Here is a 17043-nt window from a genome sequence, read left to right as displayed (position 1 = left end):
GTCAGCAGCAAGAGGCAAGAGGTGGATGTAGCAGCTGCGCATTTCTGGACATCCTACCCTATCCTGGCGAGTGATTGCCAAGGTCGAACCGAAATCGAAAACGTCACTTTCACGTCTCACGTACTCACGTACTCGCATCATACCGATCTGCCTTTGGCCCTTTGTGAATTTGTGAAGATATCGACGACACTATCGTCATCGATCCCGCAAGTCAGGCTAAAGATGGCCAGCTCGGCAGAGCATACGACTTAGACCATAGTGCTACCTCGATTTACGACATTCAATAGTTCTTTGGACTGGCTTCCTATCGGCAACATGGACTTGACCGTTGCTTGATATCTGGACCAATTCACTGATCACTGTAACGGTCGTCCTGTACTACGACAGTCACACGGACACCCCCTGAATCGCATCATAATCTTGTCTCGCCGGAAACCTCATACCAGACCATATCAATCAGAGCGAACCTTGTCATATCACCCGCTGGCCACCTCTTCGACGTTCGATCGAGCCGGCCGGCATGTACGAGTTCAACACCCAACAACGCCTGGGACCGTCCCCACTCGCCGGTCCCTCCCAACATGCAGTCGATAGACCATCATCTTCATCATCATCACATCGTAGACCGCGAAACAACAGCCTAGATCCTGTCCCCGAAGACTCGTCTCTCGGTCGCAAACGATCTCTGCGGACCCAGCAGGCGCAGTATAGGAAGGATCAGGCGAGAGCGGCTAGACGACGGAGCGAGGTTACATCTGGGTCATCACTGTCTTTGAGAATGGTGTCGGTGGAGAACAACGACTTCCCGAGATCGTCCTCGACCAACGGGTTCTTATCAACCCGATTTAAATCTAGTATACTGCCTACCCCTAGTCCCGGTAGGGACCTGCTGGAACCGCCCGTCCCTACTCAGGCCCCGTTAGCCAGGCCAGGGAGAGCGTTGTCAGAAGCCAGGGTCATGCTCGAGAGGGAACGGTTGAGGGTGGAAAGGAGCAAGACGGGGCCGGATTGGGTGATCGATCTAGATGATATGGAGGTGGGCATCAAGGAATGGACGAGGTCGACCAAATCGAGGGTGGTCTTGATGCTAGGAGGTAAGTCGGCCAAGACAGGTTTGGTGAAGATGACGCTCCCGACACGAGCGCTGACAAGAGGCTGCATGACGGTACGACGATAGAACCGAGTGCGACCGCCTTGAAACCCGTCTTGACTTCCCCTGACTTCCTCAACACCTTGATCCTCCTCGCTCGAAACCCTAGTGCTGCACCGCTCAAGCCATCATCTACTACCTCCACCAAAGATTCCAGCCGTCTCGCTCCAGCACCGACAAGTTCCGATCGCCTCAGTCGCCAGTTCGGACCACGAGGTCCTCCATCCCCTAAATCGACAAATAATCAAATACCTCGGTCTCCCTTGTCACAGTCATCCACAACATCGTCTATAGACACGAACGTAAAGAAGACGGGTGCCATGGAACTGATCACCGAGCTAGGATCTGCATGCCTTCCCGAGGTGCAATTCTTGCCCTCGCTGAAAGAGAGCAAGACGGTCGGGGATGTCGTCAAACAGGCAGTCGATGCGGCGCTCATCTGGAGAAAGAAGCGAAAGGCGTTGGAATCGGCTGAAAACCCACCACCAGCTTCTTCGCGGGATGTTTCGGCTTCGTCGCCGGGATTGGGCTCGAGAAGAGGTTCGACACATAGCGATCATGCAGCATCGAGCTCGAGATCGCACTCGCCCATGCATAGTAGGAGACCGAGTATGGAAATCATGGAAGGGAAGGATAAGCGGTCGACCTTGTCAAGGAGCTTTTCGAGCGTCTTGTCGATGGCGACGGTTGTCAACAAGGAGGATGTCGAGACGGCATCACAGGAAGGATTAGGACCGGTTTCTGAGCCGAAGCAGCGGGCTAGAGCTTTGGATGCAGTGGTCAACTTTTTACCGATGGACGACCGACCAGATTCATTTCAGGGATCTTTGCAAAACGTCTTGATCACTACGACAGCACTACTACCGTTCATGCCCTCAGCCCATCGCATCTCGCCTACCGACTCGATCGAAGAGAAGAAACGACGAAACTCGACCTACTCGCTCGTCTCGTCAGTGAGGACTTCTTCGTTCTCGAGCAACGTGTTCCCAACCGGGATCGTTGACATGCCGCAGACTCTGATTCACGTCCTTCCTGTGGGACCATCACCGGCGCTCATCAAAGCTACCGAGGCTTATCTCAAATCACTCTTTCCTCGACCGGGTCCGGAGAGCTTGTCGATGCATGTGGCTCCGCGAGCCTATGTCCTCGGCAACCGGGTTCTGGGTCAACCTATGAAGCGGGCGAGCGACATGTCCCCTATATCGGGACTAGCGTTGATGCTCAGCGGAGCGATCAGCTGTCATAGTCATTTCGACGTAATGTACCTGGACGATCTAAGAAGCTGTCGCTTCGAATCGGATGCTACGCAGGATGGTCCGGACGAGGAAAGGACTGTTGGAAACAATACTCCTTCGACCGCCTTCTTCGATCCTTACTCCATCGCCAGGGGTGTCACGGATGTCGAAACGAGATCACTTGGGTCCCTCGAAACGCCTTCCAGCAACAACAACGCCGTTCCCGAGATCCAGGTTGATCCTCGACTAGATTTGCCCACGACACCCCCGTTAGATTACGACAACGAGACCTCGGCGTCCAGTGGCGATAATTCGACCCACAACCGATCGGTAGAGGGGTTCAGCAGCCCCGACGTCGTTGCCCTCAGTCCTTCCTCGGCTTCGTCGACATTGCCTGTGGAGGGTGTCAAAACATTAAAGAAGAAGCAGAGTTGGCTGGGCAAGCTTTTCAAGAAAGGCACGATTTCATGATTATAGAATCAACTGTCTCTGAACGATTCTCTCGGCGATTTGACCATAATATAACGAACAGATGACGCAGACAGATCAAAGCACATTGTATCTCGTCTTTATACAAGCAAGACTCGACCAGCATACAATCGTACATGACGTTGTGATCAATTTGCGCATGACCACCTTGGCCGGAGAAGCGCGATCGAGGTCGCGGTCGTGGTCAAGCGCGAGGTTGACAAAGTGGGATCAGCAGGTGATGCAGGTGAACATGAACGGGCGAAGATCAGGTATATTCATCCCCTGCAACGAGCGGTCAAGGCCGGACGTACCTCCATCCCTTGCTACAAGAGATATTACAGCTGCCAACTCACTCGCATCGACGTATTTGAAACCTCTTGACTCATAGAGAAAGCGAAACAGCGGTGCAAACGTCAAGATGGGTGTTCTAGAAAAGGTATAGGATGGTTCAGTGAATCTCCAGCTGCGCAGGATTGCAAGTTGATCTTTCTCCATCTCGATAGATTGCGGAGATTGAGAGTCAGTATGATTGGCGGAGCCCATAGCTTACCGTGGTCATGCTGAGAATCGTATATGATGGCGAATCGCAGAGGAGATGGCGAGGAGTGAGTCGCTCTGCTTGTCATGAACCAATATCTGGATTCTGATATGGGGTACTCTCGACCGCTTGTCTATAGCCCAGAAGAAGTGAGCGTCAAGCACTTCCTGACTCTGAACTTCAGATACTGACGATAACGGTTTCGATTTACAGCAAGGCGGTGGGTTCCGGCTTCGAAATTCTGATACCAGACATGGCTATACTTATGTACATCTACTATACGTTTTCAGACGGAGTACCATTTGGGTACGTGCATTCCTCTGCAGTATGATACAAGCATATCTCAAATAGACAGGCTACAGGTACATTGAAGGCCAAGTTGGCGAAGTACCGACACCAGCTCCTTGAACCGGACAAGAAGGGGCCCAAGGGAGAGGGATTCGATGTCATGAAGAGTGGAGGTGAGGGGCGCCTTGAGAGAGGCATCGTTATTCATTGAGCTAAAATTGGTTGCAAGCAGATGCCCGAGTGGCTCTGATAGGTTTCCCGTCGGTCGGCAAGTCGACGCTGTTGTCCAAGATGACGAAGACGGAGAGTATTACTGGAGCAGTACGTTGAAGGCAGACTGCTGTGGCTTTCGGATCGCTGAGAGCTATCTGTGCGCATACGATAGTACGAGTTCACGACATTGACGGTAAGCGAGAGCGTCATATTCTCAAGCCACAGCTATTGAAAGGCTTCGACTATTCTAGGCGATTCCGGGAGTACTGGAGTACGAAGGAGCTCGGATACAGCTGCTCGATTTGCCCGGTATCGTCGAGGGAGCTGCGATGGGTCGAGGACGTGGTCGACAAGTCGTCAGTGTTGCCAAGACTGCGGACGTGATTATCATCATGAGTAAGCATTGTCATCGGAGTGGCATCGAGACTAGACCGTTGACAGTTGACGGATCTCGCATGCTCAGTGGATGCTACCAAGTCGAATGAGCAGCGAAAGTTGTTAGAGGCGGAGTTGGAAGCCGTTGGAATACGACTGAACACATCACCACCCGACGGTGCGTACATGGGCTGTATCTCTTCTGATGGCTGATACCCAGCTAATATATGAACCCGACGAATCACAGTGGTGTTCAAGCCCAAATCTGCAGGCGGCATCACCGTGAGTGTTATCAGAGACTACATCGCTGAATACGCTTGCTTATCTCGCCTGGCTGCACACAGATCAACAATACCGTCAAACTGACAAAGATTGACGAAAGAATGATCAAGTCGATCTTGCAATCATATAAAAGTCAGTCGCTTGCGCCAAGATCAGCTATCTCCCCCTCGACTGATATCAACTGACGTTTCCGCAGTGAGCAATTGTGATGTGATGCTCAGAGAAGATGTGAGTCGTCTTTCGCAGAATGTTAGCCAGCTACTGTTCACGCCCTGACCGGAATGCACCTTTATGTAGATCACACCGGACGAGTTTATCGATGTACTCCTCGGAACGCGAAAATATGTGCCTTGTCTCTACGTCTTCAACAAGGTCGACGCCGTCTCGATCGAGACGATTGAGGAAATCTGCCAGGAGAACGACGGGAGGAACGTTGTTATCAGCGCTGAGCTCGGGCTCGGGTTGGACACCCTGATGGACCGAATTTGGGAGGAGTTGAGACTCGTCAAGTACGTGCAGTCTGTTAGACCATCTTGATGCTCGGAAAGGGAAGCTTATGTATATCACGGACTTGATTCGTGCAGGATTTACACCAAGAAGCGGGGTTTCGCTCCTGATCTGCATGACCCAGTTTGTATGCGACCCGGCGCCACTATCGAGGACGTGTGTCACTCTGTCCATCGAAGTTTGGCTTCGCATTTCAAGTCAGTCCAGACGACGCCGATGACTATGATGCACCGTTCCTGCCTAACTCGTCGTCATTTCCTGTAGATACGCGCTTGTATGGGGCAAATCATCCAAATTCTCGCCTCAGCCTCAGAAGGTCGGTCTATCACACGTCGTCGCGAACGAGGATGTGGTGAGCATCTTCACAAAGTAGAGTAGTAGGCCACCAAGCTGTATGTAACGAAGCTCTCATCATGTATACCGAATATGAATCTTGATGCGTGCAAGCCCTAGATGTTGGTCGCTATCTCTAATCTCATTGACAGGCACGACTGACGAAGCGATTGCGGCAATCATCGTCGTTTCACAAGACTAAAAGCGGTGGATGCAGTCTTTGCAACAGATACACGAAGAGGAGGGTCCTGAACCTTGGCAAGACGATCTGGCTCCATATATGGAGATGCTGCGTTACAACCTTTTCACGAGGGAGAGTAAAACAGGAGGTGTTTCCCAAAAGGTCTGGGTCAGGGATTCCCGTTCTGGATTCCACTTCGACCTTACCTTGTTACAAGATCCCCTCTTACCCTCAATTGCTAGAATCGATCATACAAAAGATCATATCTCTGGGTTTGCGCCGGCCAATAGGTAGGTCCCCTTTTACCCTCAATCGCCAGAATCGATCATACAAAAGATCATTGCTCATACAAAAGATCATCGCGCTAGAATCGATTCCATCATCAATGTCGGAGATCCGCCATCGATTCTGACGTCGATGAGACCGACAGAGATGGGACAAAACCTGCAAAGGCAAAGAAGGACAGCGAGGACATATGTTCCTCAAAGAGAAGAAAATTCACGGTGAAGGACAGGAACAGATACGTCCTTGACGACTTCTGCGTTGATGACGAAAACGACAAGCGAGAGGCAGAGGTTGTTGATGACGAAGACGAGTGAGAAGGTCGAGTCAAAGGCAGAGGTCATTGATGACGCAGACGAATGAGAAGCGGAGACGATGAGTGAGGATAATTACAGTAGTAGTCGAAGTGTCATCCGATCTGCTGCGGATGATTGTGACACACGTATCATATCCTCCTGTAATTCATCCAGCTCTAAAGCCCACATATAAGTTCCTTCTTAGCCTTTGCCACTCTCGCTGCAATCGACATATATTCTTGCTTCTCTGTGCTCCAATCTTTTGCCGTTTGGGAATCACATAGTAACCATGATTGGCCTTGTTGATCCTATCCTTCTCAGCTCTGAATTTGGCGAGAAGACCTGCGGGCAGCGTTCGCAGCGACAATCACAAGACAGCACGGCGGCTTAGTCGAAAGACTTTCGTATAATTATTCGTAAAATCATCGTGGCGGAATATGTTCCTACTAGGCGTACAACCAGTCCCCTCCGCGTCTAAAAGTCGTAACCCTCCACCTATATGTCAAGCGGTCAGCTAGTCCAATGGTCGAGACTACTGCATGCGAATTCAATGCTCACCTTAAACAATTGACCATATTTTAGGTACGCTTCCATGATCTCGGCGATGCCGGATGGCAGGTTCTGGTAACGAGCGCAATTTCAATTTATTCAGTCTTGGACTTCGGTTCTCCATGGACGATTGACCATGCACCTTGCTCATAAGTGTGTAGGAAATCTTCTGGTGGCCATTGATCTGACCCAACTTGAATAGACAATGAGCGACTATTGTGGGATAAGTTGATTCCATATACCATCTGTGAAACCGCTAGGGTCAGCCATCGACCTAGCAATGTTTGTGGCTACTGAGACTCGCCTGTTCTGGTATGTCGCCAATCGGATCGCAGCGCCCAGCGCTCGATCGAGATCGCCTTCTTCGGTATAATACTCTAATAGCTTGACCCAGGCTTTTGAAGAGAAGCGCGTATCGAGACAACGTTGGAATGCGTCCTTCGCTTCTTCCTTGTGGTGCAGGCGCTGGGCGAGTTCACCAAGAATTTCCCACTAGAGAAACGGCGATTCTAATGAGCGTCAAGAGGGCAAGCAAGACAACGGGTTATCAACCTACCTCAGTGCCGGTCTTACGGTAAGACATGTGTTGGGTCTTGAAGTGTGATATCTCCGCTCGCCAAATGGTGTAGACCCGAAGGTCCTGATGAATCATGAAGTGGTCAGAGCTATATATGAAGAACACTCCAAATTTCCATACATACTTCGTATAGCGACATGAACAGGTTGTCAAGCCATCGCTCGCAAAGTCGCTTATTGTTGAAAGAGGAACCGCTGTCTTGTTGGTCAGGTGACCCAGCGTTTTCACCAGGTGCAGAATCCCCATTGGCTACCTCGTTCGCTTCACTGGCCTTCCTGTCCTCGTCTACTGGTTGAGCTAATTCCGGCTTGGTGATCTCGGAAGCAGCCTGGAAATCAGGATCCATCGATTTTTGCACGTCCTCCTCCCGCTCTTCTGGAACAGGGGAAGGCACTGTATCCGGTCCGCCACTGGCTTGGATGCCCATCTTTTTGAGAGCCGCGTGTTCTCGCTCGTGATCTGACTCGCTAGAAATTTTGATCGTGGGAATAGGAGTTTGGGGTACCTCGAGCTGCTCATCATTGGTCCGACTCGATCCTGCGAGATCGGTGTTGATGTGCATCATCGGACGAGGTGACCGTACTCCCCTCGTCGAAGCGTTGTCCTCAGCCATGTCGCCCGCTCGGGGCGTCATGTCGCCATCTACCGACGCATGCGCCTTGTGCTTTCGGTATTCCTCCTCCATTACAAAGACGGTTGATCGGGTCCTGAGCAACTCGTCCCAGCCGATCTGTGCTGTGAGCTTAGTCAAGAGGCTGTATGCCTTGGCAAATGTTCCTCGGAGGCTCGGTGCAGGCAACCGGAGAAGAGCGATATCGGCCTCGTTGTCCCGGCCGGAGTCCTCGTCCAAGATGTTCGAGGTGGCAATGAAACCCTTGATCGGCAGATGTGTTCGGAGAGGGGTAGGCATCCGATGCAGATCCCTCTCATTGAAGGTGAACATGGGGCACGAGTTGAGCGTCAGAAGAGCCTGGTGGGATCATATCGTGAGGTACTCAGCGATCCGCACGAGGACGATTAGAGTTTTGCGAATCCGCCTACCGAGTCATACATCCCCATATCAATGTAAACCTCCGTCAGCTTCGCCCAGGTAACGAACTCGCTAGGAGCACAATTGACGGCCTGCTTGGCCAGCTTCAGCGCCCACTCCGTTTTCCCCTTGTTCCGTAGGAAATCACACTGAGTATGAAGCAGGTGATATGATTGCGGGTTCTGATGAAGGGCTGCGGAGAGCACTTGAATCGCCTTGACCTCCTCGTCTAGTATGCCGGTCTGAAGTCAGCGGAATTTCGTTGACCAGCCTCGAGCCCTTTCGTACTCACTCATTCCGATGTAGCTCTTAGCTAGCAAGGCTGCAACCTCAGGCTCTTTATCCACCAGCTTCTCGAATAGGTTCGCGGCATGTTGTAGCCGATATGAGTCGCCAAAGTATTTCATGATTCCTGCCGTCAAGTGATTCGAAATAACGGTAGCTACCTGGATCTCTGGGTCGGAGCCAAGTTGCCAGCCTGCGAAATCAACACAGATATTATGAGTTGGATATCCCCAAAAGACAGCGAGACACCTTCGTACCTCGAAAGAATACTGCCTCGGCAGCCTCCAAGAACCTCTGTTCGGCCTCGGGAGTCGTAATGGGATCCAGCTTTCGATACCCCGCAAGCCTATAGCTCGGATCATCGGCATATCGGATCGCCCTCAACAAGGCTGAGACATAGGTCTCCTGCCACATTGCTGGTGTGGGTTCCATGCTAACAACAGAAAGGGGGGCAACCGGTACATCGAGATGAGCTATATATTGGCAGCGACGCAGAGAAGGGGGTAGCACTTACCGTTCTCCACGTAGATCCACTACGTATGCGTCCACGCCTCCTGGAATCTTCACTTCTACCCGTATGTCGACTCGAGAGAAGGCATTGAAGCAACTATTTAGGTACCCAGTAGGCGAAAACGAATTAGTGTCGTTCAGTTGCGACGTGACGATGCGAACTAAGCGACTTGCCAGTATGTCCCACTCCGAACCTTCCAGTTGGCACTCTTCCCGCTAAACCATGCCGAGTTGTCCTCGACCGAGAACGTCAGAGAATGAAGGTAGGCCGCCAGCAATGCTGAGGAAGAAGCTTCCACTCCAGAGCTGAGTAAGAGGAATCTTTCAGCTTGATTCGCACTCGCTTCTCGCCTGAGCTGATAGTCACCAGTAATGATATGAGCCGATCTGTGGAAGAGCCAGAGATTCATGAGCTTAGTGTCACTTTCATGGCTGTCGAAGGCCTTACTTCTTTGATAGCGTTCTTGGACCCGGTCACTTTGACCACATGGCACAGGTCGGGAGGGCCGAGCTCCCGGAACGTAGCTGCAGGGGACTTTGCATTAGCACGAGATAACTTCGATCCTGTAAGGAATCCAAGTCAACTTACACAGTGTTTCCGTCCTCGCAGTCAAAGATTCGCCGATATCGAGCTAGAGAAGGAACATGAGCTGAATGACTATATTCGCATCTGCTAAACACAGGCGACTCGAACCTACCTCGACAAACTCGGGAACATCCTTGAACAGATCAGACATGGTAGAAGTATTCTGGCTATATCTTGTGTATGACCGTCTGAAGGCGTGTCCTCTTCTGACTCGCACTGTGTGGCTCTGCCCAGATAGGACAATCGTTGACACTTTGAGTCCCCCTGGTCATGTCCCGTGGCCGAGGTCCGCGAGGACTTGGCGGGAGCGCATCGCGCTGTCGACCTGGGGAGAGATCAAGACATGACGAATCGATCCTCCTTTCCAGTGTCCGAGTAGACATATTATCGCTCGTCATGGTGTATAGTATAAGCTAGCATTAGATACAGTCTGTCTTCATTATCATCTCGTCGTAAATCCGCTAGAGCAGTTCTCTCCGTCCAGACTTGCGGACTCGCGGCTGTCCCCGTCTGCTTTACAGTTCGAACAGACTTGCGACAGCCTTTGTGAGAAGACTCCCGTCCGCTCGACTCTCAAAATACCCGCCCGCATACTCCCATTCGTCCTCTCCAGTACCATGCGAGGTAGGTTTGAACCATCTCGGTTTAATGTAATCCCCCTCGGCCTGTTTCCTCTGCCGTTGAGCCTCTTCGAGCGCGGTCTTGAGGTGATCAGCCTCTGTGATTCGACCTTCCTCGTACGCCCTCTGATCTGGTCGCAGACGCGAGTCTGAAGGGGCAATGACACCGACAAGGTCGGGCGTGAGTTCGTTCAGCTGGATCGCCCATTGAGTGAATCCGTAGTTCTTATCCGTGTTCGCCGGCCTAGATTACGTTATGCGCCAGTAATCAGCTCAAGCAAAACACAACCCCCCTAAGAGCTTGCAGTCACTTACCAAGGATTGGCAAGCCAAAGAGGATGGCTCGGATCATGACTCGACCCATATCGCACGTTCAACTTCGAATCCCAAACCCCATCGATCCAAGCGGCCTTGCTCCCGCTCGCCGTATAACAGATTCCGGAGACTTGATTCCTCTTGCCAGCCCAACCTCCAGCTTCAAAATTGATCACGGCCTTTTCTCCACTAGATTCGTTGCGAATGGTCAGATCCCCGATCGTCTCTAGATATTTGGCGCCAGCAACCAGATTGCGCATGTAGGATTTCGGCTTGGTCCTGCATGTCCAACTGGCATGTCAGAAGGCTTCTCAAGGCTGTCAGAGCGAAGCACAACCTACCATGAGTACCTCTCGTTCCCATTCAAGATGATATGCTGAGCTCCGAGCGGCTGGATCTCGAGACTCATGCCTAATATGCAAAGGATGCACTGATCAGCCGCACATTCCTTGAAGGCAGAGCTACTAATGACATACCTGACAACTTGTTCTTTGCGGAACTTGTGCAGTTATATACCCACCCTGGGCCTTCCGCATAACACGCCATCCGAGGAGGATGATGCGTGACCTGTTTACCATTGCAACAAACGAATGGAGATCAGCCTCCACGTCAATCAAAAGGCGGTATACAATCGAAAACCGCTGACCTTTTCACTGATGAACCTGAGTCCCAAATCTTCCCGGACCAGCTCGTAGGACTCGGCTTGAAGGGGGTTAAATGGCTTCCTAGACGTGCGGTGCTTGGAATTGGCGTATTGGGAGACGGCGAAGGCGGCGATATGCGCAAGCCTCTCGATTGGGTCTACAGCTTGGGTGGCTAGCCGAAGCAGGTTTGTGTACTCGACCTCTTCTGCTAATTTTCTGTCATGAAAACATACCCGTCAATCTCTTGGACCAATGGATCAGGTCGACCCTGTGCTACTCACTGTAAGAGACTCAGAGGTTCATTGAAGGTAACGTCGAAGCTGATGGTGCTCAGGTCCTTGCCTACGTTCTTTCGTAACATACCTATCAACGACGGTTCTGACGCCGGAGATGGTGCTGGTAACGACGTCCTTCTAGTAACGGGCCCTGACACGCTCGAAGGAGCAGTAGCAAGCGTTGCAGCGTTATTCATAGTAGGTGTCGTGGGCTCCATAATGGTATCCACCGAGAATCGAGCGGAAGCATCTTGAGCTCCATGAACACCGGCTTGTTGTCGACGATCCCGCTCTTCCATCTCTTGCATCGCTCGCTCCACGTGTTGATCAACCTCAAAGGAAGCGAGACTGCTTCTTGAGCCTGATCGACCATGTGAAAGTTGACGAGGGCCCACCGTCTCCTCGTCATCATAAGGCTCGATCTCCGCGTCATAGTAGATTGAAGCGACTTCTGCATATAGCGAAGACAACGAACCCCGAGATCGATGGCCCGTCTGCCTAGACATTGCCGTCTGGAAAGCGCTACCTGCTGGAGTGTCCGTTTCCAGTGCATTATCGCTAGGTCCGCCTGGTCTCGTCGTCTCGGTAGGAGATACCCTGCCTTCCGTAGCATCTGCATCCGACTCGTATGGAGTACTGCTTTCCTCCGTTGAAGACATCACGTTATGGAAGTTGGACAACGGTAGGAGTGTTAGAAGTGACGAATGCTGATGTCTCATGTTCTCGACGGCCGCGGTGATTTCGCCGAGAAGGGTATCGATTGATAATTGAGGCGGCGGAGGTGTAGCTGTGGATATCGAAGCCTGTGGGGCGACGTTCGTAGGCAGAGGAGGAACAGGGGGTGGTACTGTCCCCACATTGGTATTGATTGAGGCAGTTGTGACCGTGCTCGCTCGGTTCCGATGATGGCTGGCTACGATCAACAAACCCATTCCACCCGTCGATCAGCTCCTCCGCCTGGGCGTGGCAGTTTTGGCATTTCCTGCAACTCACGTCGTCGATGAAAAATATTATCAAAGATGGCCTTGGCACCTGATCCGCTATGCAGCCGAGGCAGCTCTTTCCTTTCCACGACGGTTTGCTCGGTGGCATCGCTGTTCCTCCCAGCCTTGATGGTCCCAACTTCGTCCTCCGAGACGCTAGCACCTTTTCCATGCCGAGATCGACTCTTGTGAGATGATCGAAACTTGCTCTTGTGTTTGTGTGATGTCGGGGTATTGGTTGAAAGTTCAGCTTGTTGCGGGTCGACCATCGTTGCGTTCATCAGATCTGGGCTGGAAGCATGACGTCCTGTTCGAGAAGGCGTATTTGTCGCTTAGCCACCATCGACGCGACGTACACAGTCGAGTCCTATAAGCTCACTTCTCATTCCCCCTCCCGGAATCTCGATCATGCTCTTTGCCTTTGTCTTCTTGCTCCTCTTCCCATGCTTCTCGATAGACCCGCTCGTTGTAATGGTAGGCAAGGGCACCGCCCCCGCCTCGCCGTTTGAAGGGATCCCGGACTTGTCCGACTCTTTCAAGGCTTGTTTGAGCAGTACCAGACTGTCCTCCAGGTCCTCTATCGTCTGTCGGCGGAACGAAAAGGAATCAGTACGTATCCATATACTAACTCCCTTACATTCCGCTGACGTACCGCATTCATAGCAGTCATGCGAGCAGAAACGACCTCGACCACATCAGGCTCGATGACAGATGCCCGCCTGTTATCCATGATTATTTGCTTCCACACTGATAGCTGCGTTGGAGGAGTTCAGGTTTACTGCTCCTTGGCAGGATGGTCGTTGAAATCGGGGTGTTCTGAGCAACCCTGCAGTATTCCGCGCATTCGGCGATCAGAATCGCTTGTCCAAGTGAGCCGTCGGTCTCCGTTATCAGTCTGTTCGGACGAGATCCCTTTGATAATTTCAACCGGCTATGTTGCAGAGAGATGATATAGGGGCAGACAGAATTCTCAAGGGCGATGAGTCGGTCAGGACCCTCTTGCCGGGACGATAGCCATATTCATCATAGTTCGTGGATCACGATGAACGGGCTTCATCAGCAAGCCGGCGAGCGCGTACCAGCCTCCTCCGGCGGCCATAGATCCATAGAGCTCGTTCGGCAATGGCTCGCTATATTCGCCATGTAGACGGGCATATCCATAGCTACTGACCACTGGCCATAACGAGCATAATTGATGGTCATAAGGCACGCAAGAACAATCACTCGAGCATTGATGATACAGGTGTGGAGAAATGTCTTGATATGGTGATAATTCGCTTGCGTCCCCGTGCGTCCCAAAGTCGGCGGTATGTGCCAACGATGATCACTCTCTTAGCCCTCCGTTGACATAGGAGATTCATTGTGTCTTTCTTTCATTTCCGTCTTTATCGTTTCGGTGCCGTCTTGTCCTTCATACCTGCACTCGAGTCCCACATAACCCACGGGTCGAGGTCGACTGATCAAGCTCAAGACCTCTCCTCAACGTCCTCCCACTCGCCACTGGCACTCGGCGAGCCGTCCTCACTCCCGCTGCCTCCCGTGGTGGTAGGTGCCGTGGAGGCCTCGACGGTAGCAGGCTCCTCGTCGTCATCATCATCGATGTTGGCGAGACTGCCGGTGGGTGCGGACGCACCTCCAGCCTGACCGGCTGACACGTCAAGCGAGGTGAGCTCCATCAGGAGGGCAAAGATGGGGGCGGGTACGGTCTTCTGGTAGACTGTTCGAGCGAGAGTCAAGTGTAGTTACACTTGTATTAGCTACCTTTCTGTATCGCTTGATGAGCAGAACGTATGACCTACTCATGATCAACTCGACGGGGCTAGGGTATACTCGCAAAGCTCGGTAGAAGCATAGAGCAGCAGGGACCTCGTTCATAGGGCCTAATTTCCGATATAATCGCAAGATCAGCTTAGACTCAACTGATCATTCGCCTCGATCATTACTGACCGGCCTGAGCCAAACCCTCTCCCATAGCCACCTGTTCCATGAAGTATTGTTCTCGCTCAGCAGGGTTGTTGGGAAGACTCTCCTTGGAGATGGAGACAAGTTGAGCTTTGAGGAGCTACGTGATCGAAAGATAGGGCAGTCAGCTTAGATGATCGGCAAATCAGGATGATCAGGTTTCATCGAACCTGTGTGGTCTTGGCCTTGTTCTCTCGGGCCTCTCGGGTCGCAACGTTGTGCACTTTCTTGTGCTCTCGCTCTAAGGAATATCGACCATTCAGCACGGTCAGCCTCTCAATTACCACCTTGCTAGACTAGTATCCATTGAAAGCCCTTCTGCTCGACTCACTCAGCTTCTTCCTGAATTCCGGGTCGTTTCTCCGCCTGTAGTCAAAATAGGCGGCATATCCTACAGCCGAGGTGGCCAAAACGGCCAACGAGCCGACGACGATTTGCTGAGTGGTAGGCATATTTGTTTCGTTAAGAGACGATCTAGATGATGAGAACAGTAAGATGGTAATCTTGACAATCTAAAAGATTAGTCGATGTCGAGATCAACCTTGACCCCGGCGATGACGACTCTGATCGAGTTTTCCGGGCTCGCGCGCTTGGGTCCATGTCCAATTAGAAGCGCGTCGAGGCAGGTGTTGCCGTGGCTTGAGCATATTCGACAGTGGCAAATATGACGATCGAGCGTCGATGTGTCCCAGAAATTTTTGCTCCACATATAAGAGTAAGCCTCTACAGTGTCTTATCCACTCATCCTCAGCAAAATCAGCTCGGCAGCTCGGCGCCGGTCTTGATCTGCTTTCAAGCTCGTCATCCCATTCCCGCGGGCATCTCAGCCGTGTTTGTAGACCTCAGCCGTCGAGTGTCTCATGCACGGCTGCCACCTCTGCTTCTATCTGCAAACATTCAAAACAATTTATTAAGCCTCGTCACCAATTGCGAGATGTTCGATTGCCTGCTCAATGCGACTGAACAGCTAAGTCGGCGGGGTCAAAACTTAGAACATCACTACACCCACATCACTTCTAGGACATCGACAGTTTTTGAACCTTACGTTGATAGGCCGTGCTGATAAGCCGGGGCGACTGGCTGAACCTTAACCATAAGATTAATGCTCTACTCTCCAGCCTGCCGGGTGAACAAGTCCTTCCTGTCGCCCGCGCGAGTAGAACGTAAACTACGTCGATGGTATCTTCAAGCCTTTTGACACAGTAGGTCAAGCAAGTTTGCCGTTTTGTCTCTATTCGGATGCTGATGCTATGATGATCGATCACCTCGGCAACCAGATTCGAGAATTTTGGAAGACTAGCGCTCAGCCAGAGACACAAACTCCAAAATAGGCTAGATGACGAGTAGCATACTGGAGTCGCCACTATTGAATCAAGAAGCTCAACAAATACCTCGTTGTGCTCCAGGACCACTTCCTAAATGAGGCGGTAGAGACGACCCGTAAGTCTGCCCTGACGTTCGGTCAGAGCTAGGGCTTTAAATCGATGACCTCAACCACTACTTTGCATAGCTTGTGATCTAGTATTGACCAAGATCTTGAAGCAGCAAATAATGTGGTGTACATTCATTGCATGCTTTGCTGTAGAATGCGGCGGATCAATCATTATGATTCGCCCTTTCGGTGCTTTCGGGGAACGGCGGAATACTTGCTCATTTCAGTCAAGTTTCCGAGGTGCTCATGAACTTACGCACCGTTTTCGAGGATATCCTTATCTGTCAAATTCCAAGAAAGGTCACAAAACTGGTTCATACAAGTCTTTTGCACTGCGATCAATCCGCGCCTGACCCCTTACCCATTACGGTTACCCTAAGAACCAACGGGAAAGACTGGCTCTGTCGAAGACCTACTTTGCAGAATCAGAAGTGTCGTTGGATTCTACCTGTCTTCTATCGCGATTAAGCTCGATGGAAAGGACCACATTTCATACGCCCATGAGGAGCGACGCCATTGAGCGGGAAATCAAGTTGAAATTCCCAACGCTATCAACATGGCCGGTCGGCTCAAAGAGATGGACCTTCCAAGCCAATAAAACTACCGATACGCTCAGGCTTAGATACTACTGCAGGTCTAGCGGGTCTAGTGAATCACTAACAGAGTGTTCCTTCTTTATGCGAATTTCACTGCACGGAAGCCCAGAAGCAAGCCAAAGCAATCAGCGACCAGGAGAACCTCATTGACGAAGCGAGCAGGAACGGAACGACCCCACCACCTCCAGTCAAGACGAAAAAAAAAACCTTCAACGAGGCTGCAACTCAGGTTACCACATACATCGGTCCTTACAGGGTCAACGGCAAGGTTACAATGCGATACAACACTCGCGCGTCGAACGGCTGAAGATGTCGCTGAAGGGTGAAGAAAGAAAGAAAACCTTTCGGATGCTTCACCAGGACTTATCGGTTTCGCTGACCATTAATCTGATCGAGTTCAGCTCGGAGCGAAACAATTCATTTGTGCCAACGGGTCGCAACTCTTTCCCTTTTTCTGCATCTCATTCCGCTGCACCTCATCTCTCTAATATGCCTTATCTTAGAGATCACTGGTCAACCTTATCTTCC

At 51.5% G+C, this 17043-nt stretch overlaps 5 protein-coding genes across 5 annotated transcripts; 2 read left to right on the top strand and 3 right to left on the bottom strand.

Annotated features, from left to right (window-relative positions):
* The first annotated feature begins 64 nt into the window (after positions 1 to 64).
* Positions 65 to 3002, top strand: HD553DRAFT_316102 (uncharacterized protein). Its single transcript, XM_046180572.1, has 2 exons — positions 65 to 1094; positions 1178 to 3002. Exons 1-2 carry the CDS (start codon positions 521 to 523, stop codon positions 2854 to 2856), a joined length of 2253 nt encoding a protein of 750 aa, XP_046034538.1. The 5' UTR covers positions 65 to 520; the 3' UTR covers positions 2857 to 3002.
* A 272-nt stretch (positions 3003 to 3274) lies between these two features.
* Positions 3275 to 5432, top strand: HD553DRAFT_344425 (putative cytoplasm protein; the record flags this gene model as incomplete). The annotated part of the gene is made up of 17 exons (XM_046182985.1): positions 3275 to 3292; positions 3360 to 3375; positions 3447 to 3461; positions 3534 to 3543; positions 3608 to 3614; positions 3685 to 3700; positions 3757 to 3855; positions 3915 to 4003; positions 4068 to 4088; positions 4147 to 4291; positions 4359 to 4448; positions 4518 to 4552; positions 4615 to 4684; positions 4749 to 4780; positions 4850 to 5061; positions 5137 to 5256; positions 5324 to 5432. 17 exons carry the CDS (start codon positions 3275 to 3277, stop codon positions 5430 to 5432), a joined length of 1104 nt encoding a protein of 367 aa, XP_046034537.1.
* An 810-nt stretch (positions 5433 to 6242) lies between these two features.
* On the bottom strand, positions 6243 to 10069 carry HD553DRAFT_316092 (putative Bud site selection-related protein). Its single transcript, XM_046180571.1, has 16 exons — positions 9801 to 10069; positions 9692 to 9734; positions 9551 to 9627; positions 9470 to 9489; positions 9277 to 9408; positions 9107 to 9199; positions 8850 to 9025; positions 8600 to 8785; positions 8319 to 8536; positions 7402 to 8247; positions 7257 to 7340; positions 7005 to 7192; positions 6843 to 6945; positions 6710 to 6772; positions 6599 to 6646; positions 6243 to 6493 (listed from the first exon to the last, which is right to left on the bottom strand). The coding sequence occupies exons 1-15, from the start codon at positions 9837 to 9839 to the stop codon at positions 6626 to 6628; spliced, it is 2289 nt and encodes a 762-aa protein (XP_046034536.1). The 5' UTR covers positions 9840 to 10069; the 3' UTR covers positions 6243 to 6493; positions 6599 to 6625.
* Positions 10070 to 10203: 134 nt separating this feature from the next.
* HD553DRAFT_275349 (Oxysterol-binding protein) lies at positions 10204 to 11739 on the bottom strand (the record flags this gene model as incomplete). Its single annotated transcript, XM_046177898.1, has 6 exons — positions 10204 to 10552; positions 10624 to 10902; positions 10965 to 11034; positions 11100 to 11190; positions 11270 to 11483; positions 11549 to 11739. The coding sequence occupies 6 exons, from the start codon at positions 11737 to 11739 to the stop codon at positions 10204 to 10206; spliced, it is 1194 nt and encodes a 397-aa protein (XP_046034535.1).
* A 1839-nt stretch (positions 11740 to 13578) lies between these two features.
* HD553DRAFT_316076 (mitochondrial outer membrane translocase complex, subunit Tom20 domain-containing protein) lies at positions 13579 to 14957 on the bottom strand. The gene is made up of 5 exons (XM_046180570.1): positions 14819 to 14957; positions 14658 to 14728; positions 14473 to 14587; positions 14325 to 14405; positions 13579 to 14242 (listed from the first exon to the last, which is right to left on the bottom strand). The coding sequence occupies exons 1-5, from the start codon at positions 14937 to 14939 to the stop codon at positions 13992 to 13994; spliced, it is 639 nt and encodes a 212-aa protein (XP_046034534.1). The 5' UTR covers positions 14940 to 14957; the 3' UTR covers positions 13579 to 13991.
* Positions 14958 to 17043: the final 2086 nt, after the last annotated feature.

Source organism: Filobasidium floriforme (genome assembly GCF_021052385.1).
Source record: "Filobasidium floriforme strain CBS 6241 chromosome Unknown HD553scaffold_19, whole genome shotgun sequence".
NCBI lineage: Eukaryota > Fungi > Basidiomycota > Tremellomycetes > Filobasidiales > Filobasidiaceae > Filobasidium > Filobasidium floriforme.
Note: the sequence above shows the minus strand (reverse complement) of the source record. Positions and strands in the feature narration are given on the sequence as shown.

Coding starts and splice junctions, on each gene's coding strand:
- HD553DRAFT_316102 (XM_046180572.1), top strand. CDS start 521: ATGTACGAGTTCAACACCCAACAACGCCTGGGACCGTCCCCACTCGCC. Junction 1,095..1,177: donor GGTGGTCTTGATGCTAGGAG/GTAAGTCGGCCA, acceptor GTACGACGATAG/AACCGAGTGCGACCGCCTTG.
- HD553DRAFT_316092 (XM_046180571.1), bottom strand. CDS start 9,839: ATGTCTGATCTGTTCAAGGATGTTCCCGAGTTTGTCGAG. Junction 9,735..9,800: donor ATGTTCCCGAGTTTGTCGAG/GTAGGTTCGAGT, acceptor TTCCTTCTCTAG/CTCGATATCGGCGAATCTTT. Junction 8,786..8,849: donor CGAGGCAGTATTCTTTCGAG/GTACGAAGGTGT, acceptor TTGATTTCGCAG/GCTGGCAACTTGGCTCCGAC.
- HD553DRAFT_316076 (XM_046180570.1), bottom strand. CDS start 14,939: ATGCCTACCACTCAGCAAATCGTCGTCGGCTCGTTGGCCGTTTTGGCC. Junction 14,588..14,657: donor ACAAGGCCAAGACCACACAG/GTTCGATGAAAC, acceptor TCGATCACGTAG/CTCCTCAAAGCTCAACTTGT. Junction 14,243..14,324: donor CCCCGTCGAGTTGATCATGA/GTAGGTCATACG, acceptor TCGCTCGAACAG/TCTACCAGAAGACCGTACCC.